At 47.0% G+C, this 17961-nt stretch overlaps 2 protein-coding genes across 17 annotated transcripts in view; both read right to left on the bottom strand.

The window, feature by feature from the left end:
- LOC116884728 (protocadherin gamma-C4) overlaps nucleotides 1-17961 on the bottom strand; it is a 184095-nt gene that overhangs the window by 76162 nt on the left and 89972 nt on the right. The window contains exon 1 of one of the 16 annotated variants that reach the window (XM_032885922.1): nucleotides 10148-12762. The exons of 13 other annotated variants lie outside the window; for them this stretch is intronic. In XM_032885922.1, coding sequence (XP_032741813.1) covers nucleotides 10148-12574 — 2427 coding nt within the window. In that variant the 5' untranslated portion in view covers nucleotides 12575-12762. Of the gene's footprint in view, nucleotides 1-778; nucleotides 3528-5124; nucleotides 7916-10147; nucleotides 12763-17961 lie in introns of those variants that run through there. 2 more of the 16 variants (XM_032885933.1, XM_032885923.1) reach the window with 2 other exon arrangements.
- Nucleotides 13699-17423, bottom strand: LOC116884730 (protocadherin gamma-B7-like). Its single transcript, XM_032885945.1, is given in 2 exon segments — nucleotides 13699-15837; nucleotides 15840-17423. Coding segments are annotated over 2 exon segments (2466 nt in total). The 5' UTR covers nucleotides 16500-17423; the 3' UTR covers nucleotides 13699-14031.

A 17961-nucleotide genomic window follows, 5' to 3' on the forward strand; every position in this document is an offset into this window, starting at 1 on the left:
TGTATGTAAACACACACTGATGCATGCATACATACAGCTTCCTTATGTGTATACATATAGGCAGACACAGACGCACATGTACGAATAACTTATAAAAGAAAAAATATATGTATGCATCCCTAGAGACCCGAAATAGCATGATTTAAAAGACACTAAATGCATTGTAAGGATTTACTAGTAGACTCAAATGCAATGAAAGGCCACTCTCTTGGGTCTGGGGATGTAGCCCAGGGTAAAGTGTTTAGCTCAGCATGAAAGATCTTGGTTCGATGCCCAGGAAGGGAATGGGTTAAAAACCAACAGCAACTGTACTTTCCATTAAATTCCGTTTCTTCACTCTAACGGAGTTTGTGTTCCCTCAGGCTCTACTGGGGATTGAATCCAGGGTATCTTTTCTACACGCCAGGCAAGCGCTCTACCCCTGAGCTCCGAGTTACAGCCACAATTCAGTATTCTTAACAGACAAAGTGGCACGAGATAATCGACACAAAGATGCTTCATGGTCAAAAAGAATTAAAATGGAAAAGCATTATCGTTGATGCATTGAGTTACCGAAATATAGGGTACAGAATGTACAGTGGAAATTGTTTCTATATTTTGCTATAGTTGCATATGAGAACACGTGTGTGTTATCTTTTAAAACAAACAAGGTGACTAGATTGTTGTTGGTGGCTGCCATGTCTCTACAGAGGTGTTCTCAACTGCTTTATCGGTTCCAAATACCTATGAATCATCTATAGTAGGATGATAGTTTGCTTCAAGCTCAAAATAGACTCACCTGATTTAATGCATGATTGTCTTTAGAAAATACCGAATCACTCGATGGCAAAAGAGGCTCGGTTTTCTCGCAGCTCTCCTGGCTGATTAGCGTGTCTGCATAGTTGGGCTGCGGGAAAATCAAGTGACTCTTTCGGGAGCCCGCAGTGAGCGAGACCTCGTGCGAATAGGTCTGCAAGAAAGCTTGCACTCCATCTACGCCCACAAAATGAGAGGCTGCAACGTCAGCCAATCCGGGTCCCGCAGCCCGGAGCAGGCGCAGTGAGTGCCAGCGCCGCAGCCTGAGCGCCAGCAGCACCAGAACAAAGACCAGGAAGACCATGGAGACCGCTGCCACGGCCACCACCAGATACAGCGTGAGACCTGAGGTTTCAGAGGTGGTAGGAGATTCTAGATTGTCCAAATCTGCCAGGACGTCGGGGATACTGTCGGCGATCGCCACAGTGAGCGTGACAGTGGCGGAGAGAGGAGGCTGGCCGTGGTCCTGCACAGACACTACAAGGTTCTGCTTGAGTGCATCTCTGTCCATCAGGGCCCGAGCCGTGCTCACCTCGCCCGTGTGCAGCCCCACCGAGAAGAGTCCTGGCTCGCTGGCCTTTAGCAGACGGTAGGACAGCCAGGCGTTTTGTCCTGAGTCTCTGTCCACTGCCACCACCTTTGTCACCAGATAGCCAGGCTCTGCTGAGCGGGGTGCTAGCTCCACTCCAGTAGAACCATCGGTAGGGAGAGTGGGGTACAAGATTTCGGGGGTGTTGTCATTCTGATCCAGCACGATCAGGCTCAGCGACACGTTGCTGCTGAGCGGCGGGTCCCCGCTGTCACGTGCTATCACTTGCAGCTGTAGGTCTGGGAACTGCTCATAGTCAAAGGAGTGCAGCGCGTACAGGACACCGGTATCCGAGTTGATGGAGACGTAAGAGGAAAGGGGCACGCCCTGGTGTGTGTCCTCAGCTAGGGAGTAAGTGACTTGGGCATTTTTGTCACTGTCAGGGTCGTGGGCGGTCACGGACGCGATAGAAGCCCCTCTAGGGTTATTCTCCTGGATGTAGGCCCAGTATGAGGCCTGAAGGAAAATGGGCGGGTTATCGTTCGCGTCCGCTACATTCAGCGAGAGGTGAGTTTCGGTTGTCAGGGGCGGACTTCCCCTGTCAGTGGCGGTCACCGTGATATTGTAACTAGGAACCTGTTCACGGTCTAGGACTGCATCTGTGACTAAACTATAGTAGTTTCCGTAAGACTTTTCTAATTTAAAGGGCAGATTCTCTTGGATGGAACAGATTACTTGTCCATTTTCCCCAGAATCTTGGTCATTTACATTTAAAAGGGCTATTAATGTCCCTCGGGGAGAGTTTTCTGGAACGGGGCTGTTGAGGGAGGTGATGGCTACTTCAGGGGCATTGTCGTTCACGTCCAGAACTGTGACCAGGACCTTGGCCCGTGCAGAAAATCCCGCGTTATCTGTTGCTTGCACTTCCATCTCGTAGAACCCCGATTCTTCATGGTTCAGCTCCCCTATTGTTGATATTGTTCCCAAATTACTGTCTAGCTTGAAAACTTTAGCTGCCTTGTCATCTACATACCGGAAGGAATAGATCACTTCCGCATTGGATCCTTCGTCCCGGTCGGTGGCGTTGACCAGCAGCAGCTGAGTGCCCACGGCCACGTTCTCCCGCACACTCACACGGTACTCGGACCGAGCAAACACTGGCGCGTTGTCATTTACATCTAGGACCGTCACAAGGATGCGCGCCGTGCCGGAGCGAACCGGGTTTCCCGCGTCGGAAGCGGTGAGGACTAGGAGGTGAGCGGCCTTTTCCTCCCGGTCCAGCGAGCTCTCCAGCACCAATTCTGGGTACTTGTTACCATCAGCTCCCTTCTGCACCTCGAGCGAGAAGTGAGCATTCGGGCTGAGCTGGTAGCTCTGAAGAGAGTTCTTCCCGATATCTGGATCCCAAGCGTGGGGAAGAGGGAACCGCATTCCAGCGGCGGCGTTTTCACTCATTTTTATTTCTAATTCACTTTCACGGAAGTAGGGTGCGTTGTCGTTAATGTCCCTCACTTCTATTTCTACTCCGTATATTTTCCCTATATCTTCCATCAGAATCTCTAGATTTAACTGACACTTGATGGACCCCATACACAGCTCCTCCCGGTCTATCCTGCCCGCGGTGACCAAGCTGCCGCTTCGAGGGTTTAGAGCGAAAAGTTGAGCCCTACCTCTGGAGACGATGCGGACCCCTCGTTCCGCCAGCTCACGGGGCTCCAGCCCCAGATCCTTGGAGATGTTGCCCACCCTAGATCCTTTCTCCAGCTCCTCCGGAACGGAATAGCGTATCTGGGTGGATCCGGCTTCCCACAGCATCCCGAAGAGGACTCCCAGGAATACCAGCCCTTTGCAGTCCTCGGGTCTTTGCATGGGGATCATTGTCAGTTGAAGATGATTTCCAATTCTGCCTCTGACCACTGAAACCAGAATCCGCTTTCGAAAGCTCGGAGCACGACAGTTAGAAGGTGGGACTCCAGGCCAGTTTGCTCCTAGAGGTGTTTTGTCTCAATCTATCCGCATTGTGCTTTAGGCTCGTGCAAAGCGAGCTGGGCTTCGCTGCCTTTTCCTCCCCGTGGGTGAACAGCGGCGCTCAGAGTCCGAATCGATTACTGCACAGTCGTGAAGTCCGGGAGAGGATTTTTTGGGCTGTGAACCTTAAATAGCTCCACCTACTGTTCTTCAAGTGGGGATGGAAACAGAAGACGAAACCGTACTGGGCAGTTGAGAGATCATTTCGGTGCCCCAACTCCCCCCGCCCTTCTTTGAATTATTTTCAGTAGTTCCCCCCCTATATGTTTTCAATCAGACAAGATTTTCAATAGATTTCTTGAAAATTCCTAAAGGGAAGAACTATTGTAACAAGTTGGAATTTAATGCTGAAAACAAAATTTCACAATCATATGAAAACCAAGCATGAGAACTCTTATAGTACGCATTATCAGATTCGCACGTGGCAGTTAATCAAGCAATGGAGATGATTAACCCCTTTAGAGTAAGTGGAAAGACTCCGACCTGCATTAACGTGAACTGGAGATAGCATTATACAATTATACAGATGACCTGTATTGCAAAAAGGACATTTGGAATTGAGACTTAGTGAAAGAAAATTAGTAACCTGAATTATATGATAAACTTTCCTTCTCCTGGCTAATTCTAAATAACTGAGAACTACTGGCCATACATATAGAAGCACATCAGAATGCAGAAAAGATTCTAGGAGTCGATTGTCTGGACATTTTTCATGGGAATAGAAACGATATTGGAGAAGAAGCACTTTTTGGTGACGGCTGCTGGACAGTGAGCCTTAGGCTATCACCAATGTGCAATTATAAACTCTAATTGAGCTACCCTCCAGTCTCTGGTAGCCATAAAATAAGATTAGAAGAAAACTTACTCATAAGACATAAAAGTGAGATTAAAAGAACCCCTGCTATATCTGAATACTATTATGTGAAAATTATTATCACATAACTTTGAAAACTTTTTGTATATATTATTTCTCAGTTTATAATTAATACAGAAAAAGATCAAGATACTGATCTCCCAAGAAACTACCACAGAAAGTCAAAAGCATAGCTCAGCTAAAGGTGAGCAGCAGTAAAGGTGCTTGCTGCCAAGCCTAACCAGCAGGACCCTGGGACTGCCGAAGGCGAAGGGCGATGGCCAGAATCACAACGAAAAGAAAGAGCACTGAGACTAAGGCCAAGGCCACCACCAGGTAAAACTGAAGCTCATCTGGGGGTCAGACGGCAAATTTCCATTTCTGGAACCCACAATGGTAGAAACAGAGACCTGGCTCCCAAAGTTATCGTCCTCTGACTACCAGATGTGCTCGCGTGCACACACACACACACACACACACACACACACACACACACACACACGCAAACACACACACACAAAGCATAAAAATTTAAATTTCTCAAGTGGCAATGCATCGTAATACTTCTAAGTTCTGAGTTTTGGTGTACATAGATAAAATATTTCCAAGTCCTTGAAGCCTAATAGTGCAGTTACTGGCATATAAAGACAGGAAAGAGCTTAGACAGTTGGTATAATGTGCTTTAAGATATCCATTTTAAAGCCGGTCATGGTAGAGGCAGAGGCAGGAGGATCTTTAAGAGTTCGAAGTCAGCCTGGTCTACATAGTTAGTTTTGGGACAACTAGTGCTATGTTGAGAGACACTGACTTAAATGTATTATAAAAAATAAATAAATAAACAAACAAATATAAAATAAAATCTTTCCAAAAGATTTTGAAAATAAAACAACTTGCAAATGAATGGCTAATTGAAACTCACGTGGTTAGAAGCAATAGAATCAGAGACTATCTTGTTATTCTCCTCAGTGACACTCACTGGCACGGAAGCTTCCATACAAAGATCTCGCGGAGGGACCATTTCTGGCGTCAAGGTAAGAAATTGAGACGTTTTTTGACAATTGGAGGCAACATAGAGATTGTAGGAATAAGGAAGAGTCCCCTCGCTGTAGTTGAGAGAAACCCCTGGTCTCGTCTTACAGCAAAGGCCTGACTGAAAACAGCCCGAGACAGCAGGACCCTGGGACTGCCGAAGGCGAAGGGCGATGGCCAGAATCACAACGAAAAGAAAGAGCACTGAGACTAAGGCCAAGGCCACCACCAGGTAAAACTGAAGCTCATTCTGGGGGTCAGACGGCAGAGGCTCATCTCTGAGTTCTGGCAGGACCTCCTGCAGGCTGTCAGCGAAGATCAGGTGCAGCGTGGCTGTAGCCGAGAGGGGTGGCTGTCCACCATCACGCACAGCGACCAGAAGGCGCTGTCGCGCTGAGTCCCTGTCTCCCAGGGCACGCGCTGTGCGCACCTCGCCTGTGCGCAGCCCCAGGCTGAAGAGCCCGGGGTCGCTGGCCTGCAACACGTGGTAAGACAGCCAGGCATTGTGTCCGGAGTCGGCATCCACAGCCACCACCTTCGTGACCAAGTATCCGGGCTCGGCAGCGCGCGGCACCGTGTCGAAGAGCGCAGAGCCGTCGGGCTCGAGCGTGGGATACAGTACGCGTGGCGCGTTGTCATTGCGGTCGCCCACCAGCACGCGCATGCTCACGTTGGAGCTGAGCGCGGGCGATCCCTGGTCTCGCGCCTGCAGTGTCAGCTGGAAGGAGCGCAGCTGCTCGTGGTCGAAGGCGCGCTGGGCGAACACCACTCCACTGTCCTGGTTCACCGACACGTAGGACCACAGTGATTTAGGTTCAAGGTCGCTGGCTATGATGGAGTAGGAGATGAGACCATTGGATCCCAAATCTGGGTCGGAGGCGCTGACCTGAGCAATGGAAGCACCCGGAGGGTTATTTTCAGCTACTTGGATCAAATAGGAGGCCTGGTGGAAAACTGGAGCATTGTCATTGACATCCCCAACATGCAGGGTAACACTTGTGCTGGAAGAGAGAGGGGGCTTGCCTTTATCAGTGGCGACGATGGTGACATTGTACTCTGGAGTCTGCTCCCGGTCCAGCATCCCATCTGTTACAAGCTTATAGTAATTGCTGGCAGACGACTCAATTCTAAAAGGAACTGTTTCTTTTACGAAGCAACTCACTCTTCCATTTTCTTCTGCATCTTTATCATATGTTTTGAACAGAGCCACCACTGTCCCCGGTTCTGCATCTTCGGTTATAGAATTGGACACAGAGGTAAAAACCACTTCTGGGGCATTGTCATTCTCATCGAGAATTTCTATTACAACTTTACATTCTGTGGCCATGCCGCCACCATCCTTGGCCTCTATGTTCATGGTGTAAGTTCTCTTGGCTTCAAAGTCAATAGGGCCTTTGGATTTAATTTCTCCACTTTGATGATCTAGGATAAACTTACTTCTAATATCTTCTCCTAATGATTTGAAGGAGTAGGTGATTTCTGCATTGACACCCTCATCCCGGTCAGTAGCCATCACTGTTAGCACAGAGGTGCCTGAGGGCATGTTCTCTCGAAGACTGACTTTGTATGTACTTTGGCTGAACACTGGGGGGTTATCATTGGCATCAGTGACTTCGATTTGAATCTGAGCAGTACCAGTTAGGACTGGTTCTCCCCCATCCACTGCTGTTAGGACCAAGAGCTGGGAGCTCTGCTTTTCCCTGTCCAGAGGTTTCTCCAACACTAATTCTGGGGCATCCTTTCCTTCAGTCTTGTCCTTCACCACCAGAGAGAAGTGCTCATTCAAATTGAGCTGGTAACTCTGGAGAGAGTTCGGTCCTACATCTGCGTCTATGGCAGACTCCAGACCAAACCTAGTGCCTGGAATTGCAAGTTCATTGATTTGCAAAACAATCCTATTTTGGAGGAAACGGGGAGGGTTATCATTTATATCTTCTATCACTACACTGACGTGAAAAACGTTTAGGGGATTTTCTGCCACAATCTCTAAGGGCAGGACACACAGAGGGCTTTGGAAGCAGAGTAACTCTCGATCTATTCTGTCGCTCACAACTAGGTTCCCGTTCTCGGGGTTCACAGTAAGATACGGTTTCTCCGAGATAACTCTAAGATTTCGAATCAGTAAGTCCTGAACAGGCAGCCCCAGGTCCTCAGCGAGGTTTCCCACGACCGAACCCATGGCCATTTCTTCCGGAATAGAGTAGCGGACTTGCTCTGCAAGCCCCGTGCAGAACAAAGGCAGCAAGAAGGGAAAGAGTACTTGCCTCCACAGGGTCCTGCTCCCTAGCTTCACGCTGCGCTCCATCTTTCTCCTGCACCCGTGTGAAGGGAAGAGGCTTCACGAATTGCTTCCACCAGGAAGAAAACCCAAATGCGCCAAGTTTGAGGATATCGCAGTCTCTAATCTGATTTGCCACGCAGAAAAATTCAAGCCCCCCTCACTCTTTAAGCCTCCAGTGAATGTATACAATTTCAACCCGTAGAGCCTGGAGTCAGCTCTTACGGGTCAGCGAATTGGACAACAGCGGCGCCCAGAGTCCATTTATAAAATTGCAATCAGAACCCTTCGCAGCCTCAATGGGATTAGGTATAGTGAGCTATGTTGAGACACGGGGAGAAAAGGGATTTATGAGTTTAGAATTTGTCTGTTTTCCAGTGTTGCTACCAAACAAAGTACCAAAGGTGTGGTAATAGCGTATTAACCCAGCGACGGCAGATTAAAAGGCCTGTCTTGTCTAAGGGACACTTGGGAAGAACCAAGAAAGTCTTTTCTCAAGATCACGTGGAAAAATAGCCCCACCAAGCGGTATAGGAAAACTTGACAGTGGTGAAATGACCCCACACAGCTTCAGTCTGACGCATGCGCAATTAGCAGAGGAGAGGCACTCAAAACTATTAAGGGTACATTTGTAATAAAGATGGCCAATGCCGCAAATTATTTTCAGTTTTAATATAGACGCATCATAAGGATTGTTAAATGTTCAATCACTGTTGCAAATCTCATGACATGAGATGGGAGAGAATTTTCTTTTTATCCTTTTATTTAAACTATATGTGGCATCCTAACTGATTCTCCTTTGACTCTCGAATCAACTTTCGGAGCCAAGCTTTTCTCTTTCTGCAAGAGCTTTGCTGAGAGCCCCCAATTAGTTTAGATTGTGCTTAAAAATACAAATCCCCCTCTTCTTACCAATCAGATGCCTTATAGCATTTTTAATAATCGAATTTTAGTTCAGGTGTAGTTCCTTAAAGTTCTTTTTCTTCCAAGTTTGGAATTTCATAAGAATAAAATCCCACAAAACACTCAAAGACTTTTCTTGCTTCAGGACAAATTTAGGCATCTGTTAGGAAGAATTCTCTTTCCAACAGTTGAAAAAATGACCCTGATCACCAAATTAATAATGAATTACATTGAGATAAAACTTCTAAACGAGAAACATAAACTGGAAAGGAAATATTAATGAGCAAGTAGTTTGAACCAAATCTGTAGAAGTGACATAAGGATGTGGGGTTTGATTACGAAGGTGATTTCTGTGATCAAATCTTCATATCTTCATAGGTCTCTTCTCCTTGTTTGCCTGTGCTTCAGACAGTATGCACACCGTTGGATACGTATCAAGGCTTCAATAGCAAGCTTTTTCTGATTACAGCAATTGAATATGCTTAAATAAATGTAGTGCAAAATTAAGGAAAGAAAAAAGTATGTAAGCTGCTAGATAGAAGAAGGTGGAGGAGGAGGAGGAGGAGGAGGAGGAGGAGGAGGAGGAGGAGAAGAAGAAGAAGAAGAAGAAGAAGAAGAAGAAGAAGAAGAAGAAGAAGAAAAAGAAGATTACATGAACAGACCGCTACAAGCAGTGTCAGTCTTTGTCTCCCCAGAAGGATGATAGGGATTGCACCAAGGGTCTTGTACATGCGAAGCACATGATCAACCACTGAACTATATCGAAGTCCCTAAATTAGTCATTTATGCAACTCAAATACCCACTCCAATCTCTAATTTTTACAAACCACATAAACAAATGTGCATTACATAAACACATAACAAAATTGCACATAAACACGTAATAAATTTGCATTCCATAAACAAAAAGCATCCGAAAAGGAAAGGAAAAATAAAAAATGAACAAGAAAAAAAGGAAAAAAGGAAAAGCATTCGACCCAACGCTACACTAAAAGAATAAAAGGAAGCAATGAGAACTCAACAGCCTGCTTATTCTTCAGAACAATGAGGTGAATTCGCAGTAGGGATGGATAGAAAGCATAAGAAAAAATGCTCCTGCATTTCCTCTCCCAACAAAGCCTTGTAACTAAAACTTTGCCAAGCCTGTTTTGATAGGATGAAGCAATGATACAAAATAAAAATAATCAACAGGATCCCAATATTCCATCAAAAAGCAAAGCAGAACCAATCCGTGCTTTGAAGAAAAACTCATTACAAGCAGTGTGTAGACAAGTGAGGAAAAGCCGCAAACAGCGTGCTACGGTGTTGAGTTCAGTGTAAACATTAGAAGCAAATCATGGTGGACTATACAGACGCTGTGAAACTGAATTTAAATTCTGTTTGTGCATCATCAAATTGAATCATAATTAGTTTGCCTTGATAGTCACCAATCGCGATGATAGACAGACACTAGCGAAGCCAACTCACTACAAAGCAAGCGAAGATAATCGATATAGCCCTTCAGAATCAGAAGAAAATGCGCAAGTACCAAAAATTGACTTCGACAAAGCTCTTCTGAAAAGAAATGTTAATCTGTTGATGTAAATTACACAAGCCAACCGGTAGTGTTCTAATATGTATGGACTAATTACACGCACCCAAGCTTAAATTTTCATAACCAGCTCAACTAAAGTCCCTTCAAGACTTGTGCCAAATCAGGAAAAATTAGGAGGCAAAGAAATATGCATCTCACCTGAATATCGGTTGGCTCACATTTGCCTAAAACTGTAGCTGAGTCTTCAGGTATTAGTAGAGGCTCGCTTTTCCCACAGCTCTCCTGGCTGATGAGCGTGTCTGCATAGTTGGGCTGCGGGAAGATCAGGTGACTCTTCCTTGAGTCTGCAGTGAGCGAAACTTCGTGGGAATAGGTCTGGAGGAAAGCATGCATCCCGTCCACGCCCACAAAGTGCGAAGGAGGCACGCCAGCCAATCCGCTGGCAGCCTGGAGCAGACGTGATGAGTGCCAGCGCCGAAGCCTGAGAGCCAGCAGTACCATGACAAAGATGAGGAAGATGCAGGAGACTGCAGTGATGGCCACCACTAGGTAGAGGGTGAGACTCGACTCATCCGGGTTGGCAGGAGACTCTAGACTAACCAAGTCCTCCAGAACCTCTGGGATGCTGTCAGCCACCGCCACGGTGAGCCTGACAGTGGCGGAGAGAGGAGGCTGGCCGTGATCCTGCACAGTAACAACGAGGCTCTGCTTGAGAGCATCTTTGTCCATCATGGCTCGGGCCGTGCGCACCTCCCCCGTGTGCAGTCCCACGGAGAAGAGGCCTGGCTCGCTGGCTTTGAGCAGGCGGTAGGACAGCCAGGCGTTCTGCCCGGAGTCTCTGTCTACAGCCACCACCTTGGTCACTAAATAACCTGGCTCTGCGGAGCGAGGCGCCAATTCCACACCAGTGGAGCCATCAGTAGGGAGAGAGGGGTATAGGATCTCTGGAGTGTTGTCATTCTGGTCCAGCACGAAAAGGGTCAGTGAAATATTGCTGCTTAATGGTGGGTTCCCACTGTCACTAGCGGTCACTCCCAGTTGTAGGGTCTGGAACTGCTCATAGTCGAAGGATTGCAAGGCATACAGCACACCGGTGTCTGAGTTGATAGAAACGTAAGAGGACAGAGGTGATCCCTGGATACTGTACTCAGCCAGAGAGTAAGTGACCTGGGCATTTTCTTTGCTATCCCTATCAATGGCGGTCACTGAGAAGATGGAGGAACCTCTAGGGTTGTTTTCAGGAATGTAGGCCGAGTAAGACGAGTGAGAGAAAACTGGAGGATTGTCGTTGGCATCCGCCACTTTGAGCAGGAGGTGAGTTGCTGTAGACAAGGGTGGACTTCCCTGATCTTTGGCGATCAGTGTAATATTGTAGCTCGCTACCTGCTCCCGGTCCAGTTCACTATCGGTTACCAATTTATAATAATTTCCATAGGTTTTCTCTAACTTAAAAGGAAGACCACTAGGAATGAAGCAAGAGACCTGACCATTTTCTCCAGAATCTTGATCCTGAACGTTTAGAAGAGCAATTACTGTACCCGAAGGAGAATTTTCCGGCACTGAGTTGATGGAAGAGGTGACAGTTATCTCTGGAACGTTGTCATTCACATCTTCAACCGTGATCAACAACATGGTGGTGCTCAACAACCCTCCACCATCTTGGCCTTGAATTTCCATCTCATAGAATCTATATTTTTCAAAATCCAGAGGCTTTCCGACTAGAACTTCTCCAGTTTGAGAATTCAATTGAAATATTTCAGAAGCTTTGCTTTTCATTTTCCGGAAAGTGTACATCACTTCCCCGTTGATACCCTCATCTGGGTCTGTGGCATTTACCACGAGCACCCGCGTTCCGGAGCTGAGGTTTTCAGGCACACTCGCTCTATACACAGACTGTGTAAATTTTGGAATGTGGTCATTTACGTCGAGGACCACCACGCGGATGGGAACCATCCCCGTGCGGATGGGATCTCCCCCATCCAAGGCTGTGAGGAGGAGGTGGTGGGATGCCTCTTTCTCCCGGTCCAGGCTCTCCTCCAGCACTAGCTCTGGATTCTTGTCCCCATCAATCCCGCCTCTCACCTGCAAGGAAAAATAACTGCTTGGGCTGAGCTGGTAGCTCTGGAGGGAGTACATCCCTGTATCTGGATCCCTAGCCTTAGGAAGTGGAAATCGCGACCCAGGACTAGTGTGCTCGCTGACTTTGATCTCTACCTCTTCTTCCCGGAAGCTGGGGGCGTTATCATTAATGTCCATTACTTCCACCTCCACTCCATAAATCTTCAGGGTTTCCTCCACGAGAATTTCCAAATTCAGCAAGCAGGAGGGCACCGTATCACATAGCTCTTCACGATCGATCCTACCCGCAGTCACCAAGCTGCCGCCTCGCGGATTCAGAGAGAAAAGCTGCGATTTTCCTCTGGAGACGATGCGGACTCCGCGGTCCGCGACCTCCCAGGGCTCCAGCCCCAGGTCTTTGGAGATGTTGCCTACGAAGAAGCCTTTATCTGTCTCTTCTGGAACCGAATATCGGATCTGTCCTGTCCCAAAGGTCAGCAAGGTCCCCAGGAAAATGCACAGCGGGACCAGCGCGCGGCGGTCCAAGCGCTGAGGCTGATTCGCCATGGCTGGGTGTGAGCGTTGTTCCGTGAGGGTCTTGCGCCGGTTTGTTTTTAATTTATTTTTTTCGAGTCAGCTTGTGTGTCTACGAGGTTCCAGGTATTCCGCATTCAAAACATCTTCCAAAGCGAACGGAGGTGCTTTTACTTCCAGAATTAAGATGCGCGAGTATCCATCCCTTTCGGCTTTGTGTGGTAGAGAAGTACTCAATAGCTTTGTCCTCCCATTCCCTTATTGGTCAAGAGCGGCGCCTAGAGCCCAATCTTATTATTGCAACACTAATACAAACCTGGTGTCTGTTGCGGAGAAAACTGTCACACTCACCTTTTCTGTAGATCATGACATTTGTGAAGCTGGAAACCGCGAACAATAGCTATGTGATGTGATGTAAAATCTACCAAGAGCACTTATGAAAAGGGCAGTTCTTAAATGGACTTGTTTAATTAAAAACGTTTCGCAATAACACTGGAACTTAAAACTTAGTTGTGATTCCAGCTGGTTTTACTAACTGAAGAGACACGGCGTTCGTGGATGTGAAACCACCCTGGTCCAGATGAAATCCTCAGGTAGGATTCATGGTTATTATTCTTACTACTTTTAATTCAAGTTTTTATTTTATTATTTTAATTATGTGTATATGCATGTTTTTATGAGTATGTGCGCAGGTTCATGTGAAGTCCAGAAGGAAGTGCAGCTATAGTTGTCGCAGTAGTGGGTGCTGGGAACTGAACTTGGGTCCTCTCAAAGAGTAATGGTGCTCTTAACCACTAAGCCATCTCTCTGGATCCCGCCAATGTAGTTTTTTATTTTTAACGAGTTATTTTTTTTAATGAGTATAACGACGATGGAGTGTTTTATCCAAAATTTAAATAGTATCATGTTATCATTTAAACAATAATAAAATATACCTGTATTTCATATCCATAGCTGGAAGGCATTTTAATGAAAAACTGACGTGAGATTTTCATATAGTTGTGTGTGTTCGAGGCAGGAGAAGGAGAAGGAGGAAGGAGGAGGAGGAGGAAGGTGGAGGAGGAGGAGGAGGAGGAGGAGGGGACTGGTAGTTGAAGCAGGACCTAGAGCACACAACATGCTCAAACATCAAAGAATTAAATATTATTTGGTAGCATATTATTTCATCACCACAAACCTTTTGTGCATGCTGGCTAGAACTGGTACGAGTTTGGTCACTACGGCACACTCCCACACCCTTCCAAAAACAGTGATACCCAAGTTTGACCTACATTTCTCTTAGAAACATAAAGCTCCTAAAATAGAGTCCAGCGCGGTGGCCCACCCCTTTAATCCCAGTGCTTGTGAAGCAGAGGCAGGTGGATCTATGTGAATGCTAGGCCCTCTTGGCCTACATAGCTAATTCCAGAACAACCAGGACTACATAGAGAGACCGTGTCTCAAACAAAACAGGAAACAAAACAAACCATCCTTTAAAATTGCAGCTCTCTCTATATATACACGTTGGCGTACCGGAATATAAAAAGCACAATATTAAATACCTGGTTAAAGGTCTGCTTGTCTGCTTCCACACTAGGAGTTAACATGCTAGCCAGCAGTGCCGAGGAGCTATCTTTGTTGAGAAGATCTTGTGCGGCAGGACAATCTCCAACGGATGTGAGAAAATTAAATTCTGGCTTAAGTTGATCTCCCGGCACGCACACATTATAGGCATAGGGCAATGTCCCCTCACTGTAGTTGGGTGGAAGTACTGGTCTAGACTTGGAACCAAGAACCGACCCAAAGCAACCAGTGGTTGATGGGCTGGAAGACTGTCGCAGGCGCAAAGCAATGGCCAAAATTATTGCGAGAAGGAAAAGCACCGAGATCAGGGCCAAGGCCACCACCAGGTAAAACTGAAGCTCACTCTGAGGGTCGGAGGGGATGGGATGATCGACGAGGTCTGGCAAAGCTTCTTGTAGGCTGTCTGCAAAAACTAAAAGCAGTGTAGCAGTAGCGGACAGGGGTGGCTGTCCACCATCACGCACAGCGACCAGAAGGCGCTGACGAGCTGCATCCTTATCGCCCAAGGCACGCGCTGTGCGCACCTCGCCTGTGCGCAGCCCCAGGCTGAAGAGCCCGGGATCGCTGGCCTGCAACACGTGGTAAGACAGCCAGGCATTGTGTCCGGAGTCCGCATCCACAGCCACCACCTTCGTGACCAAGTATCCCGGCTCGGCAGCGCGCGGCACCATATCGAAGAGCGCAGAGCCGTCGGGCTCGAGAGCGGGATACAGCACGCGTGGCGCGTTGTCATTGCGGTCGCCCACCAGCACGCGCATGCTCACGTTGGCGCTGAGCGCGGGCGATCCCTGGTCGCGCGCCTGTAGAGTCAGCTGGAAGGAGCGCAGCTGCTCGTGGTCGAAGGCGCGCTGCGCATACACCACTCCACTGTCCTTGTTCACAGACACAAAGGATGACAGCGCTTTTGGTTCTAGGTCGCTAGCTATGATGGAGTAGGAGACGAGGCCATTGGATCCCACATCTGGATCCCATGCTCTGACTTGAGTTATGGAGGTACCGGGCTGGTTGTTTTCTGGTAGGTTTATTAGGTAGGCCTGCTGTTGGAAAACTGGCGCATTGTCGTTGACGTCAGCTACATTCAGAGTGATGGTTGTGCTGGAGGAAAGGGGCGGCTTGCCCCTATCTGTGGCTGTGATAGTGACGTTGTACCCTGGTGTCTGTTCCCGGTCTAGGATGCTATCTGTTACTAACTTGTAGTAATTATTGGAAGAAGAATGAATCTTAAATGGGTTGTTTCCGCTTAAACTGCAAGTGACTTCTGCGTTTTCCCCAGAATCTCGATCCCGTACCTTGAAGAGGGCCACAACCGTTCCGGAAGGGGAATCCTCCAAAATCTGATCCGAGAGAGAAGTGATGATTATTTCTGGACGGTTGTCATTCTCATCTAGAACTTCTATAATTACTTTACACTGCGAAGAAAGAGATCCTCGGTCCTTCGCCTCCACGCCAATCGTATATCGTTCTACTTCTTCAAAATCCAATGACTGTAGAGTTATTATATCTCCTGTTACGGGATCCAGAGAGAACTCGTGCTGGGCTTTGTTAGCCACACCCAGGAAGGAATATGTGAACTCTGCATTGATGCCCCTGTCCTGATCCGTGGTTTTCAGCCTTAGGACGGTCGCCCCTGGAGGCAAGTCTTCGAAGGCGGACTCTGTACACTTTTCGGCTGAACACTGGGGGTTATCATTGGCTCCACCACTGGATTCGGAGCTGAGTTGTGCCACTTGGGGCAAGGGTCCCCACCGTCTACAGCTGTCAGCACCAGGTTGTGTGTGCTCTCTGTTTCTCGGTCCAGCATCTTCTGCAATTCTAATTCTGGGTATTTGCCACCCTCCGGATTGTCTTTCACCAATAATGAGAAATACTCATTAGGACTTAGTTGGTATTTACTAAGAGAATTCACATCAATATCAGGATCATTTGCAGACTCCAGAATTGTTCTCGCCCCTGGGCTGACGGATTCACTTATCTCTAGGTTTATTTCATCTTTTGGAAATTGAGGAGCGTGATCATTAACATCTTCAATCTCCACAAGGACATGAAAAATATTTAAAGGGTTTTCCAGCACGGATTCCAACTGTAGCTCACACCTTCTCCTCCCTTTGCATATCTGCTCGCGGTCTATGCGGTCCTTCACCAGTAAGTCCCCGCTCTCGGAATCCACGCTGAAGTGCATCTTCTCTGCGCTAACCCGCAGCTTCCTAGCTGACACTTCCAGGACACTGAGTCCCAGATCCTTGGCAAGGTTCCCCACCACCGAACCGCGGTCCAGCTCCTCAGGGACGGAGTAGCGGACGGGCTGGCCCAGCGCGGGACAGAACAAAGGCAGCAGCAGGGTAAACAGTACCTGCGGGCGGCCGGGGCGCTGCCTCTGCGCGCTGCTCCCTCCCATTGTTGGCTCGGGTTCTCTGTAGGTCTTCAGTTCTTCACAATAGGAGAGAGTGCAGCCTACCGCGGTGGAGGCGCGTTCAGCCCCGGACAGCGGGACCCCGGTTTGTGTCCGGGAATCGGTGTCTTAGTCTGTGTGAGTGAGAGTTTCCCCTTGGTGTGTATTCGTTTGTGCGTAGGAAATTGCAGCTTAGAGACTGAGGGATCCGGGACAGCGGAGCTTGCTCTGCACTGGCCGACAGCGGCGCCCAGAGGCTCTGAGTGGAATTGCAGTCTGGCGATTCAGATTTTGGGGGAATCTTTTATTTTCTACAAGGGCAAGTTGATAGCCAAAATATTTGAATTTTCTTTCTCATTGATTTTGTTTCCCTCGTGAAATTTTTTATTAATAAATATTGTTTCATATGTAAAAATTTATACACATTTTGGGTAGATTGAAAGTGTATTTTCTTCAAATTAAAACGAGTGAAAGAAAGTAAAGGTCCACAGAACCAATGGCCCAATTACCCAAGTCTTTCATCCATAGCAAATGACTGTCTCTCTCTTTGAGAGTAGCTATCTTTTGCCATCAACGCTAGCTCTTGTTAGTTAAAAAGTAAATACCCTTCCATCTGCATTTAGGCGCTGGAATGCCACCCTGACTGTATCCAAACATCCAGCGGGTTCAGCATGGCTCTCGAGATTTTAATAGAACATTTGCAGTGTCAAAAGAGTGCTCTTGAAGCTTGCACTTTTTCAAATAACAGAACTGAAATATGCACGTAATTATTATTACTTTCATGGGACAAAGATGTAGGACAAGAGCTACAATGAATAAGTAGTATTATAACTGTGGAGGCTGTACTCACCTTCCATGAATCTATGACTAGCCAAGTGTTGACACAAATGTGCCTGGGTCTCAGGCGTAGAGCACTCTTTATTCAAGTAACTTCTGTAGAGTAATAATAAGTCCAGAGAATGAATCCAATATGTCGCTATTTTTCTTGAACTAAATGTGCTCATCAATTCCTTCACTAATCACCTGTTTAGAAGAGTTTCATGTACAGCTTTGCTTAAGTTCTGATCCCGTGATGAGCTGCCAACTCTTTTCTTATGCTCTTAGCTCTTAGTTTATTTTAAAACTCTGTCACCACACTTACAAGATTCCGCCGGCTGAGTTCTCTTCTACATTAAGGAGGAAATGTCCTCATCATGTGGTTAACTTTTGTTCCTGGGAACTCGAGCAATGTTATCCACTCCCAATCCACATTTACGTTTTAGCCTTAATAGATGGCATTATAATTTTCAAGGAAAAAAAGACAAAGGGAATAAAAATCCTCAATTTAACCTTGCATAAATTCTTGGAATCATCATTGGGCAAGAAAAATGAAATTAAAAGGCTATATCTTTCATATAGCAAGACGTTATGTAATCATATGCAGAAGGCATGCCACTGAGCTAATGGGCATGGTTATGGTTATAAAGAT

Source organism: Rattus rattus, chromosome 15 (genome assembly GCF_011064425.1).
Source record: "Rattus rattus isolate New Zealand chromosome 15, Rrattus_CSIRO_v1, whole genome shotgun sequence".
In the NCBI taxonomy this organism is placed as follows: domain Eukaryota; kingdom Metazoa; phylum Chordata; class Mammalia; order Rodentia; family Muridae; genus Rattus; species Rattus rattus.